The sequence below is a fragment of the Vulpes lagopus genome, chromosome 7 (assembly GCF_018345385.1).
Source record: "Vulpes lagopus strain Blue_001 chromosome 7, ASM1834538v1, whole genome shotgun sequence".
In the NCBI taxonomy this organism is placed as follows: Eukaryota; Metazoa; Chordata; class Mammalia; order Carnivora; family Canidae; genus Vulpes; species Vulpes lagopus.
The window spans coordinates 18515184-18531492 of NC_054830.1; the positions used below are offsets into that span (position 1 = coordinate 18515184).

The following is a 16309-nucleotide window of genomic DNA, read 5'->3' on the forward strand; positions in this document are numbered from 1 at the left end:
CCCTGCAGTCCTTTGTCCTGGGAAGGGTTCTGGGCACTGTGGAGAGCTGGATGGAAAAGAATACGAGGCCTAGTGTTCTGTCAAAGCTTAGAGCCGAGCTTGGAAGGCTCAGAAGTTGCAGAGGTCCTGGGCAGAGCTGGATGAGCCTGAGCCTGGAGGCTGCTTGTGCTCCTCCCCTTACTCATTCTGCCTTGCCCAGAGCCATCCATGTGAACCCTGCCTTGGCTGCCTTGGGCATAACTGGTGTGTCCCATTCTATAGAGTGCTGTTAGGGTCAAGATGAGTGATTGGATCATCTTGACAGATGGATGCATGCATCCCCAGCTGTGTCACATCAGGAGATGGTCAAGCCAAAGCCCTTCCTCCTGTACATGGGCAGCCACTTGAGCCTTTGGGTCTCCTAGGCTGAGCCATGAATGGTCTGTAGTGGGGCAGGGGAGCTTCTGACAGCTTGTTCTGACTTGTCTTGGGTCAGGCTTCCATTGGAGCAGCCCATTGTGATAAGGAAGACTGCTTTGGCTATCATAGGCCATATTTTCCAACATGCAGAAAGAGGCAGCTCTAATGAAGAAAAGTGATCGTGTCCCATGATGCCCATGTGGCCCTCCATGCCCCATACTGCCACTTCTCAAGCCCTAGATCCAGTGGCTCACTGGAGGACAGCTGGCCTGGCTGACTAGGGTGGGGAGGGGATACCAAGGGGCCACCACAGAGCCAGAGGGACTCCAGTCCAGAGACTGCCAGCCACACACTCACTGCCATTGAGTAGGACACCCTGATGCTAAGGGACTGTTGGACTGCTAAGCTAGCCCAGATTGGGGGACTCTTATCCCTGAGATACCTCCTGGCCCACATTTCATTCAGCAGGACACACACAGAGGGAAGGGGAAAACTGTGTCTGACCAGGAGTGTAAATGCTCCTGACAGCTCCTTTCAGCAGCCCCTTGGCCAGGCCAGGGGAACTGCTGATTCTGCTCAAACACGTACCAGTCACAAGCCGACTCTGGTTGGGCATCCAAATGCCTGATCCAAGCCTCTCATGAGCTGCTTGGTTGTCACCTTCCTGGACTCTGGGACTTCTGCTTCTTGATAGCCAACATCACCTCCTGCCCCAGCTTAGTTTTTCAGAGAAAATTTCAGAGGGAAAAGGGATCTATCTAGTTTTCCTGCTTCCTTCATTGTATGCTCTGAACTCCCTGTCTAGAAAGAAGCTAAAGGTTTTACAGCTCTGAGATGTTGATGAAAATTGTCCTGCATATCTTGGTGTCTCTATGTCCTGCCCCATTGCCACCCCCTTGGCCAGAACCACCCTTGCCACTGCCGAATCTGATAGGTTCCATGGGCCTAATGGCAGAGCCACTGGTGTCCTGGTCCTAGCTTCTCCCCACCCTGAGACCTCTGCTTCCTTGCTGCTTGCTTCTAACAGCAGTCAGACTGTTTTTCTGACTCCTTTCTCCTCATGGCTCTGCTTAAGCCATGTTTCATTTCACTTCTTTTCTTTTCTTTTTTTTTTTTTTAGTAGGCTCCATGCCCAGCAGAGCCCAGAGCAGGGCTTGAACTCACAACCCTGAGATCAAGACCTGAGCTGAAATCAGATCAGACGCTTGGCCTACTGAGCTACCTGGGAGTCCCAAGGCTCTGCTGGTTAATGCTGCTATTTCCAGGGGGTTCCTGGGGAAGGTGTGGGTGGGCAGCCATGATGCCTTCTTTTTTTTTTTTAATTTTTATTTATTTATGATAGTCACACAGAGAGAGAGAGAGAGGCAGAGACACAGGCAGAGGGAGAAGCAGGCTCCATGCACTGGGAGCCCAACGTGGGATTCGATCCCGGGTCTCCAGGATCGCACCCTGGGCCAAAGGCAGGCGCCAAACCACTGCACCACCCAGGGATCCCATGATGCCTTTTTCTTATGGTTCCCACTAGCGTTGTTGCTTTTCTTCACTGTAAGCAGGCTGTGGGACTTCTTTGATCTCACCTCAGCAAACGGCCGCTTGACATCCGAAGCAATTGTGTGCTTCCCTGTGACCTACTTTGTGTGTTTTTGGTTAGAGCCTCCTGATTTCTCAGCAGGTGTCCTAGACACATTGTGCCTTGGGAGTGAGGTGGCAGGGCCAGCAGGTAGGGGTTGGTCTGCCCTGGCTGTCTCCCCCACACCTAGCTAACTGAGGTCAGCCTGCCTGTGTGTGCCTAGTGTGAGGCAGAGGGAACCCTGTCTGCTTGAAGGCTGGGAACTTGAGTGAGGGATGAACCAGGGAAGCCCCACTGCGAGCTCCCCATAGGCCTGTTAGACCTGCTGTGGCTCCATCCAAGACCAGAGCCAACTGTCTGGGCTGTTGGGTTGGGAATTTCCCAACTCAGAGCTATAAAACTTTTACCTTCTTTCTAGACAGGGAGTCCAGAGCATACAATGAAGGAAGCAGGAAAACTAGATCTCTTATCCCTCTGAAATTTCCTCTGAAAAAAATAACCATAGTGCTATTTAGTGAGTCATTTCATAATTAAGAGTTGTTGATTCCAAATTTTTTTTACCTATTTATCTTTTTGAAGGATAATAGTACCCTCTGGCTTAATTTTTAATTGGCTTTCGGTTAAAAATAGAGTTTGTGAAGAAATTAGTGGAATTGGAAATGTTATAGTAACAGCACCAGTTTCTGATCTTATTATAATTGCCAAAATACCAGCCATACCCTTGAGAAGTTGGGCCTCCCTGGGCAAAGGGCCTGGCATCTGTGATATGTGGGGCTGGGCTTATTTGAGGCAGGGGCTGCAGTGGGGGTACCAGATGAGAGGCTGGCATCTGCCTCTGGGGGTGGTGATCTCAGGGAGTCCTGTCTCCTCCATGTGGAATGGAGATGATAGCACTCCCTCTTAGGTTTCTGGGAGAATTAGCAGAGCGCCATACTTCAGATACTTATGCAAGGTCCAACACACAGCCAGGAGATTGGAACCGGAGTGTCCTAATAGAGTTTCCATAGGGGAGAAATAGTCCCCACTAGCCCCCAACTACCTGGGTGTGAATCAACCCAGTGGCCAGCGCAGGATGAGGGATGCCCCATAAGGAATGGACACATTTGGTACTAGAGCATGAGGAGAGCACAGCCCTGCCAGAAAGGCACATGTTGGGGATATCAGGGAGGATTCTTCTTATCAGAGGAGAGGCCCAGAAAGGAGAAGCTTAAGCATGTCCAGGGACAGGGAGGGACAGGGTTGCAACATCAGGAGAACAGTAACACTAATGATGGTCATGCCTGTAGTCTGGTGTCCTGAGCCTAGAGCTCTTTATGTCTAAGCATCTTTTCTCTGGATTTCTCATCTACTGCCCCTTGTCTGGCAGTAAGGCTGGGGATGGGGATATGTTGGGCCCAGCAGCCAGCCATGGGGTGTTAATTAGGCCCATGCACTGTAATTAAACCAACACAGGCCAGCTCCACATACATAGATTGTTTTCTGCAGGATTGTTCAGATGATGGGAGGCAGTGCAAGGAGGATGCCTAATGTCCATTTCAGCCTCACCAGGTAACCATGGCCTTGAGGCACAGCAGCCAGTGGTCCTGGAAGGCAGCAGGGCTCTTCCGCCTGTGGGATACTCCACCAACTCTCTGACAACTCGTTTCCTCTTCTTCACTCTGACCCCACCTCCCACCATTAGATGGTGATTGCTGTGGGGCATTCCTACCTTCCTGCCCCCAGAGGGAGACAAGGCAGAAATGGCCATCAAGCCTCTTGCGGTCCATTCCCAGGCTCCAGATCATCTGTCCACTTGGCAAGGGGGACAGACAGAGGGGAAGCAGGCAGCAGCTCCCTGAAGGCTGGGGCTGGCTGGGGCTTGGATGGAAGAGTATAAGAGAGAGTGTGCAAGTGAATGAATGAATGAGGGAATGAACACAAATGGGGAGAGTGAATGAATGAATGAGTGGAATAATGGAATGAATGAGCAGGGGTGGGGGAGGCAGGCGTGCTGTGGGGGGCAGAGATGAGAGCTGAGAGAATAAAGAAATCGAGACCTGTATTCCATCCCCCAGGCATAGAACCTCCCTGTGGCTTGCATCCTACCCCATCCCCATTCCCCAGAAGACTTAGGTCTGGGGCCAGCTCTCCTCAGGCTCCCTCACCTACAGGCTCCAGTGCTCTGTACTCTTCTCCCCCCAGCCTCCCGAGAGCTGGGGAAGGGCCTCCAGCAGCCAGGTCAGCTATTTATTTTTAGCCATTACCTCACATGCCTCCCCACCGCCTGCCTTCCCTCCCTTCCTGGTTGACTGCTATAACAGAGCCAGGAGCAAGAGGACCAACTGGGCAGCCCCTTCTGCAGCCTGGCTGCCTCCATGAATAGCGTGGGAAGGAACAAAACCCTGGGGAGCGTGTGACCACAAGTGACATGCTCTGCTAAGGGTTGGGCCTCTGGGCTTAGGTGAGCAGGCTGCTGCGTGGGCTGGCTCTGAGCCCCTGGCATGAGGTCTGTCACCTCCATTCAGACTATCCTTCCAAGGTGCCCTTGCTTCAGTGGGGACTGTTGCTTCTGGGGTGGGGTCTGCAGGCCAGAGGTAGGGCTCAGAGGTTTGTGAAGCCACCAGGGTGAGCCAGGGCAGAGGACCTAAACTTGAAAGGCCTAACCTGGAGTAGCTGCATTCAGGGACCCAAAGTAGAGTCAGGACAATGTTGCCATAGACCAGCCCCCAATATGGGCCCAGACCCTAACACCCAGACCCTATGGGTGGTGATCTTGCTGATCCTGGGGCTTTTCTCATTTCTAGAATTATCTTGGCCTCTGCATACACCCTTCTTACCTTGCCAGGGTCTCTTTGTCATCTCACACTCCTCTTTGATATGGAGGGATTTCCACAATTACCCCAGCTGACATTGGGGGCATGTGGGCAGGATTTCAGGCTCAAGCTCTGTGTTCTTCCATGCCCTGTCTTTCTCAGGGCCTGGGATCAGCCTGTCTAGCATTCTCCCCAGACACCTCTAGGGATGACCAAGACAAATGAGCCCAAGACTCAGCAAGTAGCCAGCACCCATTGCTTCCTAGCAGTTTGTGTCAGGGAGATGTAGAGGATCAGATAAGGTCCATGGGGGTTAGTAATGGTGCTAGGGCTAGGCCCCGCAGGGAACAGTAGATGAGTACATGTACAACTTCTGAAGGGTCACCCTCTATAGTTGGGCCTCTCTGCTCAGGACCTATGCATGAAATTGGGCCTTGGGGCAGAGTCAGAACTCCAATATCAGGGAGCAATCTCAAGGCCCTGAGTAACAAGCCCATGGAGTAGGCCTATCCCTCAACATACACCAGGAGCCTGCCACCTGCTGGCATGGCCTCTACTGGAGCCCAGGGCAGGGATGTAATATGTGGTCTGTAGGCAGGAAACCAGGGCAGAATCATTGATGTGGCATCTGCCATGGTGGCCTGAGGATGCCAAGCTGAGGGCAGGCACCCTGGGGGTACCATGCTTCCAAGGGTCTGCCAGGTGGGCTAGGGTCTGACATAGGCTCAGGGCAGTGTGCCATGGAAGGGTGTCAAGGCCGTCAGCCCACTTTGGGGTGGCAAGGGCCAAGGGCCACCTCCCTGCCCTGTCTCCTGGCTCTGTGATTCTATGGTTCTGAGTCTTGTAGTTCTCCTAATGGCCCAGCCTAATAGCCAAGCTGCTGGTGGAAGCCTGGGAGGAGGAGCAGCAGCAGGAAAGTCAGAGCATGTCTCTGCCCCCTTCCTCTGGGGTAAGAGCAGACATGGGTATGTGGTTACCCTCTTTCCTACCTCATGCCCTGTGGGCCAAGGTAGGACGTCCAGTCTTGCCAAGGAGGAGCCCTGACTCTGGAGAAGTTCCTGGGAGACCTGCCCCTATTAGTCTCTGACCTGCTGCAGGAATCACCCCCTCAGGGCCTGGGATCCTCAGACTTTATCCCCGTGCAGACAGCTAGAGCTGGGGGAATCAGACTTGGTTTCTGGTGTCTAGGAACTTTACCACGGATATCCATGTCACACTGGATGACCAGTTTGGGGCTGTGGGCTCCAGGAATGCTACATGCCAGCCACCCTTATGTCTGTCTTTGTCATAGCTGTGTCTCCAGCCCCCAGCATTGAGCCTGACATAGGGGATGACCCAAAGAGTGGTGGACTAATGGCTGAGGGTTTGACCCCCACCCAGTTTGGAGGAAGCAGGAACCCTGGCCTAAGTGTGGACACACACGACCCCCATCAGAGGAATAGCCCAGAACCCTGGGGGCAGGAGGAGGCGTCCACTTGAGGGTCTTTGCTGGCCATGGAAAAGGAGACCTAGGCTGGAGGGTGTGGGCAGAGGGAACTGTTTGGCCCCATCCTTCCAGCAGGGATTTTCCCAGAACAGCCTCCAGGAGTCTGTAGCCTCCCAGCCTCCTTACTTGGGAAAGATGTGAAGAAGGATATATCTGAGGCCTGAGAGCTAGGAATCCAGGAAGGTCAGTGTCCCTTGGACATGCTTCCTGTCTGAGGCTACTCTTGGTTTGTAGGGGCTCTAGACTGCTGGACTCCACCCCAGGTCCCCCTCTTCTCCAGACTCATTTACTGCCTGTAGTCTTCTTTTCTGGCTAGGTGAAAAAGCTCTCTATAGGGTAAGGAAGGGACCCTTCTTTGTGGTTTATCATTTGAATTCTGAAGGTTGGGGAGGTCTGTTGTTTGGGGGCAACAAATCTACCAGTTTTTTTCTCCTTGTGCCTTTGGTGTCATACTTGGGAAGACTTTCTCCCGCTTCTGATTACAGAAGTAGTCATGGAAATATTCTTTGAGTACTTCAGTGTTTTTGTGATTTTCATCACCTCATCGCTGTCCCATTTCCTTACAGAAAACCGAGTGGCTCTGTCTGAACTGCCAAACTAAGCGGCTGCTAGAGGGCAGCCTGGGAGAGCCCACACCCCTGCCGCTGCCCACCTCTCAACAGCCCCCCACTGGGGCCCCTCTCCGTGTGGCTGGAACTGCCCCTCTGAAGCAGAAAGGGCCACAGGGGCTGGGCCAGCCATCAGGCCCCCTGCCTGCCAAGGCCAGTCCCCTGCCCGCCAAGGCCAGCCCCCAGGCCAAACCCCTCAAGGCTGCTGAACCCAGCAGGGCCGTGAGCAGTGCCCAGGAAAAGAAGACCGGAATCCCAGCTAAACCCGAGCCTGGGCCGAAGCCACCTCCAGAGACTACCCTACCCCCTGGGACTCCCAAAGGAAAGACAGGGACCCGGAGGACTGAACCTGCCACCCCCGTTGTCAAAACTGTTCCAGAAGCTCCTAAGGGTGGGGAGTCAGAGGTCAGTCCCGCTCACTTCCCGGGGACCCTAGTTCTCAGGTGGGGTGGTGTAGAGCAGGCCTTGGTTCTCTGGGACGTAGGCCTGGGGCAGGCCCCTTGGGGCTGCAGAGGAGATAAAGGATGCCTGAATGAGGCCCTGTGGGCCTGGAACCTGTGAGTTCTAGGCTGGTCCTGTGTCTGGCACATAGTTGAATGCTTTGGTGGGTTTTGCTACCATTAGATCTAATAAAGTTTTTTCTTGAGAAGCTAGGGCTTCTTGAGGTTTCTAAGGCCAGAGAAATGGAAATGGTGGGCCATGATCCCCGGAAGTAGAGGGCCCCTTCTTCAGGGCCCTGGGATTGACAGAGGGCTGAGCTTCCCCAGTGAGCTATCTGCCACAGGGAGTCAAGTGTCTGCTTCTCACCCTAATACAGGAGCTGGCGGGAAAGTCTTACTCTCAGGACCTGTCTCGGAGCCCACAGAGCCTCAGTGACACAGGCTATTCCTCAGATGGCATCTCTAGCTCCCAGAGCGAGATCACAGGCGTCGTACAGCAGGAGGTGGAGCAGCTGGACAGCGCAGGGGTGACAGGGCCTCGCCCACCCAGCCCCTCTGAGCTCCACAAGGTGGGGAGCAGCATGCGGCCTTCACTGGAGGCCCAGGGCCCAGCCCCTAGGGGTGAGCAGAGCAAGCCACCCAGGAGCAGTGGTGAGGAGCTGAAGCGGAGGCCCCACTCCTTGTCCATCATGCCTGAGGCCTATGACTCCGATGAAGAGCTGGAGGATATCCTGGAGGAAGAGGAAGACTCTGTGGAGTGGGGGCACCAGAGGGAGCAGCAAGACACAGCTGAGTCCTCAGATGACTTTGGCAGTCAGCTTAGACATGACTACGTGGAGGATAGCAGTGAGGGTGGCCTGTCTCCTCTCCCACCCCAGCCCCCAGCCCGGGCAGCAGAACTGACTGATGAGGAGTTCATGCGACGGCAGATCCTGGAGATGAGCGCTGAGGAAGACAACCTGGAAGAGGATGATGCCACCACCTCTGGGCCCAGCCTGGCCAAACATGGTGCCCAGAAAGGCGGCCCCAGGCCCCGGCCTGAGCCCAGCCAAGACCCAGCAGCTCCACCTAAGAGACGTCTGCCACACAATGCCACCACTGGCTATGAGGAGCTGCTCTCTGAAGGGGGCCCAGCTGAGGCCAGTGATGGCACTGGGGCCCTGCAGGGGGGGCTCCGCCGCTTCAAGACCATTGAGCTCAATAACACGGGCAGCTATGGCCACGAGCTGGACATGGGCCAAGGCCCTGACACCAGCCTGGAGCGGGAGCCTGAGCTGGAGATGGAGAGCCTGACGGGCTCACCCGAGGACCGCTCCCGCGGGGAGCACTCCTCCACGCTGCCGGCCTCCACGCCCAGCTACACGTCCGGCACCTCTCCGACCTCCCTGTCCTCACTGGAGGAGGACAGCGACAGCAGCCCCAGCCGCCGGCAGCGGCTAGAAGAAGCAAAGCAGCAGCGCAAGGCCCGGCACCGCTCGCATGGGCCCCTGCTGCCCACCATCGAGGACTCCTCAGAGGAGGAGGAGCTGCGGGAGGAGGAGGAGCTACTGCGGGAGCAGGAGAAGATGCGGGAGGTGGAGCAACAGCGCATCCGCAGCACTGCCCGCAAGACTCGGCGAGACAAGGAGGAACTGCGGGCCCAGAGGCGGCGTGAGCGCTCCAAGACCCCCCCGAGCAACCTGTCACCCATTGAGGATGCCTCCCCAACTGAGGAGCTGAGGCAGGCGGCTGAGATGGAGGAGCTCCACCGCTCATCCTGCTCTGAGTACTCGCCCTCCCCTTCCCTCGACTCAGAGGCTGAAGCCCTGGACGGTGGCCCCACCCGACTCTACAAGTCGGGCAGTGAGTACAACCTGCCCACCTTCATGTCCCTCTACTCGCCAACGGAGACACCCTCAGGCAGCTCTGCCACTCCCAGCTCTGGCCGTCCCCTCAAGAGCGCAGAAGAGGCCTACGAGGAGATGATGCGCAAGGCCGAGCTGCTCCAGCGGCAACAGGGTCAGGGGGCAGGTGGCCCCTCTCAGCCCACTGGCCCGCGGAGCCAGGGCACCATTGAGTACCAGGATACACCTGACCAGGACTATGGCCGGCCTGCGCAGCCTGTCTCTGAGGGCACACCGGCCAGCCTGGGAGCAGCGGTATATGAGGAAATCCTTCAGACGTCACAGAGTATTGCTCGCATGCGGCAGGCCTCCTCCCGGGACCTGGCCTTTGCAGAGGACAAGAAGAAGGAGAAGCAGTTTCTGAATGCTGACACTGTGTACATGGACCCAATGAAGCAAAATGGTGGCCCACTCACCCCTGGTACCAGTCCCACCCAGCTTGCTGCCCCTGTTTCCTTTTCCACCTCCTCCTCCTCAGACAGCAGTGGTGGCCGAGTCATTCCCGATGTTCGCGTTACTCAGCATTTTGCAAAGGAGCCTCAGGACCCCCTCAAGCTTCACAGCTCTCCTGTGTCCCCCAGCTCTGCCTCCAAGGAGGTAGGCATATCCTTCTCCCAGGGCCCTGGTGCCCCAGCCACCACAGCTGTGGCTCCTTGTCTGGCCGGCCTGTCACGAGGTTATATGACCCCGACCTCCCCGGCAGGCTCTGAGCGCAGCCCTTCACCATCCTCTGTAGGCCACAGCTATGGACAGAGCCCCGCCACCGCTAACTATGGCTCCCAGACTGAAGAGCTACCCCAGGCCCTCAGTGGCCCCCCTGTCAGTGGACGTGCTGCCAGAGACAAGCCCCTGAGTGTTAGTGATGGTGAGAGTGGCCCCCACATGGCTTCCCGGGGCTATTCCTACTTCGCAGGCTCCAGCCCACCCCTCTCTCCATCTTCTCCCTCAGAGAGTCCCACATTCTCCCCTGGAAAACTGGGCCCAAGAGCCACAGCTGAGTTCTCTACACAGACGCCAAGCCCGACCCCTGCCTCGGAAGTGCCTCGGAGCCCTGGTGCCCCGAGTCCAGCACCCATGGTGGCTCAGGGCACGCAAACGCCACACCGACCCAGCACCCCTCGCCTGGTATGGCAGCAGTCCTCTCAGGAGGCCCCTTTCATGGTCATCACTCTGGCATCAGATGCCTCCAGCCAGACCAGGATGGTACATGCCAGCGCCTCCACCTCCCCAGTGTGTTCACCCACGGACATCCAGCTCACCACCCACAGCTATAGCCAGACAACACCTCCGAGTGTGTCCCAGCTGCCCCCAGAGCCACCTGGGCCACCTGGCTTCCCACGGGCACCCAGTGCCAGTGCGGATGGGCCCTTGGCAGTATATGGCTGGGGCACCCTCCCTGCTGAGAATATCTCCCTGTGCCGGATCTCCTCAGTCCCAGGAACATCTAGGGTGGAACCAGGCCCCAGGCCTCCAGGCAGTGCCGTGGTAGACCTTCGCACAGCTGTCAAGCCCACACCCATCATCCTTACTGACCAAGGCATGGACCTGACTTCTCTTGCTGTGGAAGCAAGGAAGTATGGCCTTGCCTTGGATCCAATCCCAGGACGGCAGTCGACTGCTGTGCAGCCTTTGGTCATCAACCTCAACGCCCAGGAGCAGACCCATGCCTTCCTCAGCACTTCCACCACCGTGAGCATCACCATGGCCTCATCTGTGCTCATGGCTCAGCAAAAGCAGCCTGTGGTCTATGGAGACCCCTTCCAGAGCCGGCTTGACTTTGGCCAGGGTGCAGGTAGCCCTGTGTGCCTGGCCCAGGTCAAGCAGGTAGAACAGGCTGTCCAGACAGCCCCGTACCGAGGTGGGCCCCGTGGAAGACCTAGGGAGGCCAAGTTTGCCAGGTATAACCTACCTAACCAGGTAGCACCTCTGGCCAGAAGGGACGTTTTAATCACTCAGATGGGCACTGCCCAGAGTGTTGGCCTCAAATCAGGTCCAGCGCCAGAGCCTAGTGCTGAACCCCACCGGGCTGCCCCCACAGAGCTGCGGTCACATGCTATGCCAGGTGCCAGGAAGCCACACACAGTGGTGGTGCAGATGGGAGAGGGAACAGCAGGCACTGTGACCACACTGCTCCCAGAGGAGCCCTCAGGTGCCCTGGACCTCACTGGGATGAGGCCTGAGAGCCAAATGGCATGCTGTGACATGGTCTACAAGTTCCCCTTTGGCAGTAGCTGCACAGGTACCTTCCACCCCACCCCCAATGCACCTGAGAAGAGTGTAGCAGACATTGCCCCACCTGGCCAGAGTGGCGGCCCCTTCTACAGTCCCCGTGACCCTGAGCCTCCTGAGCCCCCTACCTACCGGGCACAGGGGGTAGTGGGACCTGGGCCCCATGAGGAACAGAGGCCCTACCCACAAGGCCTCCATGGCAGGTTATACTCCTCCATGTCTGACACCAATTTGGCTGAGGCTGGCCTCAACTACCATGCCCACAAGATGGGCCAGCTCTTCCAGGGCCCTGGACGAGACTCAGCTATGGATCTCAGCTCGCTGAAGCACTCCTACAGCCTGGGCTTTGTGGATGGACGCTACCTTGGGCAGGGCTTGCAGTATGGCTCCTACACAGACCTACGCCATCCCACAGACATTTTGACTCACCCGCTTCCCATGCGACGCTACAGTTCAGTGTCAAACATCTACTCAGACCACAGGTATGGCCCACGGGGAGATGCAGCTGGCTTCCAGGAGGCCAGCCTGGCCCAGTACAGTGCCACCACCGCCCGTGAGATCAGCCGCATGTGTGCTGCCCTCAACTCCATGGACCAGTATGGAGGGCGGCATGGCAGTGGTGGTGGTGGCCCTGACCTCATGCAGTATCAGCCTCAGCCTGGGCCTGGGCTCAGCGCCCCACAGGGCCTGGCTCCCCTCAGACCTGGCCTCCTAGGGAACCCCACCTTCCCAGAGGGCCACCCAAGTTCTGGGAACCTGGCCCAGTACAGGCCTACGGGAGGCCAGGGAACAGCAGTCAGACAGCTTCTGCCATCCACGGCCACTGTGCGTGCAGCCGATGGCATGATCTACTCAACTATCAACACTCCAATTGCTGCAACACTGCCCATAACCACCCAGCCCGCCTCTGTACTGCGGCCCATGGTGCGCCGTGGCATATACAGGCCTTATGTGTCTGCTGGAGTTACAGCCGTGCCGCTCACCAGCCTGACACGCATGCCTGTGATTGCCCCCCGGATACCTCTTGGGCCCACAGGGCTGTACCGATACCCGGCACCAAGTAGATTCCCCACTGCTTCCAGTGTTCCCCCTGCTGACGGTCCTCTCTACCTGGGGAAACCTGCTGCTGCCAAGGCCCCAGGGGCTGGGGGCCCACCAAGGCCAGAGCTACCCGCAGGGGCGGCTCGGGAAGAACCTCTCTCCACAGCCACCCCTGCTGCCGCCAAGGAGGCCGTAGCAGCCCCAGCCCCGCTGGCTGGCCAAAAGCCCCCCATAGATACTGCTTCCGGTGGCGGCAGTGGAGCCCTTGGCCGGCCGGGGCTGGAGAAGGAGGACGCCACACAGGAGGAGCAGCGACAGCGGAAGCAGCAGGAGCAGCTGCTCCAGCTGGAGCGGGAGCGGGTGGAGTTGGAGAAGCTGCGGCAGCTGCGGCTGCAGGAGGAGCTGGAGCGCGAGCGTGTGGAGCTACAGCGACACCGGGAGGAGGAGCAGCTGCTGGTGCAGCGGGAGCTGCAGGAGCTGCAGACCATCAAGCACCACGTGCTGCAGCAGCAACAGGAGGAGCGGCAGGCCCAGTTCGCCCTGCAGCGGGAGCAGCTAGCACAGCAGCGTCTGCAGCTGGAGCAGATCCAGCAGCTGCAGCAGCAGCTGCAACAGCAGCTAGAGGAACAGAAGCAGCGGCAGAAGGCCCCCTTCCCCGTGGCCTGTGAGGCACCTGGCCGGGGGGCTCCCCCAGCTGCCACAGAGCTGGCTCAGAATGGTCAGTACTGGCCACCTCTGAGCCACACAGCCTTCATTGCTGTGGCAGGGCCAGAGGGGCCGGGGCAGCCTCGGGAGCCTGGGCTGCATCGAGGCCTCCCCAGCTCTGCCTCGGACATGTCCCTGCAGACAGAGGAGCCATGGGAGGCCAGCCGCAGCAGCATCAAGAAGCGGCACTCTATGCCTCGCCTGCGGGATGCCTGCGAGCCAGAGTCAGGGCCTGAGCCCTGCTCGGTCAGGAGGATTGCAGACAGCAGTGTGCAGACGGACGATGAGGATGGGGAGGGCCGCTACCTCCTGACCAGGCGGCGCCGGGTGCGGCGGAGTGCGGACTGCAGTGTGCAGACTGATGATGAGGACAGTGCTGAGTGGGAGCAGCCGGTGCGCCGCCGCCGGTCCCGTCTTTCCCGCCATTCGGACTCTGGCTCCGACAGCAAGCACGATGCTGCTGCCTCGTCATCCCCTGCGGCTGCTGCTGCTGCCGTGAGGGCCATGAGCAGCGTGGGCATCCAGACCATCAGTGACTGCTCCGTGCAGACAGAGCCTGACCAACTGCCCAGGGTCTCTCCGGCCATCCATATCACAGCCGTGACCGACCCCAAGGTGGAGATTGTCAGGTACATCTCGGCACCAGAGAAGACTGGGCGCGGGGAGAGTCTGGCCTGCCAGACGGAACCCGAGGGGCAAGCCCAGGGTGTGGCAGGGCCGCAGCTCATGGGGCCAACCGCCATCAGCCCTTACCTGCCTGGCATCCAGATTGTCACCCCAGGACCCCTGGGCAGATTTGAAAAAAAGAAGCCGGATCCCCTGGAGATTGGATACCAGGCCCAGCTGCCCCCGGAGTCCCTGTCACAGCTCGTGAGCCGCCAGCCTCCCAAGTCCCCCCAGGTCCTCTACTCACCGGTCTCACCCCTGTCCCCACACCGGCTCCTGGACACCTCCTTTGCTTCCAGTGAGAGGCTGAACAAGGCTCACGTGAGTCCCCAGAAGCACTTCACAGCTGACAGCGCTCTCCGCCAGCAGACGCTGCCTCGCCCCATGAAGACCCTGCAGCGGTCCTTGTCCGACCCTAAGCCCCTGAGCCCCACCGCCGAGGAGTCTGCCAAAGAGAGGTTCTCCCTCTACCAGCACCAGGGGGGACTGGGTAGCCAGGTATGGGCACAGGGGCTGGTCCAGGGTGGGGCAGGGGTCTCTTTCTAGCCTGGGGGCCCCCGAGGGAGGGGTTTCTCCTGGGGTGGGGGGTGGAGTCACCTTCAGCTCCAGAGGCCCAGAGGAAGGAGTTGAGGATGAGGACTGGACCTTCCTTCCTCAAGGCACACCTGGTGGAGCCGGCAGCCTGGCAAGGACATCTGGGCAAATGCACACTCACACACTGGCCCCCACAGCCACCCATCCAGACCCCACTGGAAACTTCAGCCTTTCCTCAGCACTGCCTCTTCATGGCCATATCTGGTCCAGCCCCTACAACATCCCCCCTCCCAGTCTGGGGCCCCCCATTCCAAACCTTTACTGGGGATGTTTCCTTAGAAAATCAGTAACACAGACCTGGCTGGGCCACTCCCTACTCCCAGCCCCAACCTGGCTTCCATGGCCCCACAGGAAGCCCAAGCCTCTGGGCCTAGCATTCAGGGTCCATCTTAATGGGCTGCAGTGTGCTCTTGGTCTCATCTTGTCCCCTGTCCCTCTCTGCCCCTCAATAAATCTGCTTACACTCCTGTCTGCTCCCCTAGGCAGGGAACCTTACAGCATAAATTTACCCTTGCCTGTGGCTTTAGTTGCCAAAGGATGCCCTGGGACTGAACGAGGTGACCTGCTATGGGCTGCCATGCAGGGGAAGATGGGAGTTGCAAAGGCCTAATGCCAAGGATTTTAAGTGCCAGGCTGAGGAGCATGGGCCTTTCTCATAGGCCTTTGAAGCCTCTGGAGGTTTTAGGCAGGTGAGATGGGCAAGATGTGTTTGTTTGTTTTTTTTCCAAAGATTTTATCTGTTTATTTGAGAGAGAGAGAGAGAGAGAGAGAGAGAGAGACAGCATGAGTTGGGGAGAGGGGCAAAGGGAGAGGTAGAAGCAGGTTCCCCACTGAGCAGGGAGCCTGACATGGGACTTGATCCCAGGACTCCGAGATAATGACCTGAGTCAAAGGGAGATGCTTAACCAACTGAGCCACCAGGTGCTCCAAGATGGGTATTTTAGAAAGCTTCCTGGGCAGAATGTGGGCAGATGGGCTGAAAGACCACACAGTGGCCTTGAGGAAAAGAGGCAGGAACCAGAGGCACTGTGAAGTATGTCTACCTGTTTTCTGGGATTGATACAGAGAGAAGAGGGTGGGGTCTTGGAGGTGATGAGTTTGGGTAGTGGAGAGCCCGGGGGTATGCAGGCCAGAGAGTCTGGGGGTGGGATCAGGAGTCGCTGGCAGGGAGCCCAGGCCAGGGCTGGCTGTCCTGGCTCCAGGCTGAGGCAGGCACAGAGGTTCCATGGGCTGGCCTTGTGGTGCCATGTCACGATGGGCATTCATGGTGTGTGGCCAAAATAAAAGACGAACAATAGAGTAAGGAGTTCAAAAAGCGAAATTTACTGGGGTGTCTGAGTGGCTCAGTCAGTTAATTGCCCAACTCTTGATCTCAGCTCAGGTGTTGACCTCAGGTTATGAGTTCAAACCCAGCATGGAGCCTACTTTAAAAAACAAACAAACAAACAAAAACCCCAAAACCCGATATTTATTGTTAAAGGCCTATGTGTTGTTCTAAGGCTCTGAGGCACACTATTATTTCCTTTATGACATACGGTGAGAGGAGATGGGAGGCTTTTATGTAGTTTCTTCACAAGGTAAAAGGAAAAGCCCAATTGTCAGGCCCTAGTGTATTTTGGGGACTTGCGTGGTTCATTAAAACCCAAAGGCCTGGAACACTCTAGGAAGGCTAGGAGCTAGAGATGAAGGCCCTGGTGTAAACCTTCCAGTCATGTGGACCTTCAGGCAATGTGGAACATCAGGGCAGGTGAGGAGAACTACACAGAGGCAGTGTTAGGGAACCTGGACCAGGGAGCCATGCAGCCAGAGAGAGGGCCAGGGAGGCCCTGAAGGGGAGCTGGCAGCCCTAGAGAGTGGTTGGTTCACAGGGATGTGGAAAGAACTGGGCCAGGCTGA

The 16309-nt window shown here is 57.5% G+C and overlaps 1 protein-coding gene across 3 annotated transcripts in view; it reads left to right on the forward strand.

The window, feature by feature from the left end:
* The window catches only part of BSN (bassoon presynaptic cytomatrix protein), a 97776-nt gene that overhangs the window by 69765 nt on the left and 11702 nt on the right, over nucleotides 1-16309 (forward strand). For all 3 annotated transcript variants that reach the window (XR_005989074.1, XR_005989075.1, XM_041764031.1), the window contains exons 4-5: nucleotides 6814-7260; nucleotides 7673-14317. Coding sequence is in view for 1 of the 3 variants with exons in the window: in XM_041764031.1 (XP_041619965.1) it covers nucleotides 6814-7260; nucleotides 7673-14317 (7092 nt within the window). In the remaining 2 variants the exon portion in view is untranslated. The remainder of the gene's footprint in view (nucleotides 1-6813; nucleotides 7261-7672; nucleotides 14318-16309) is intronic.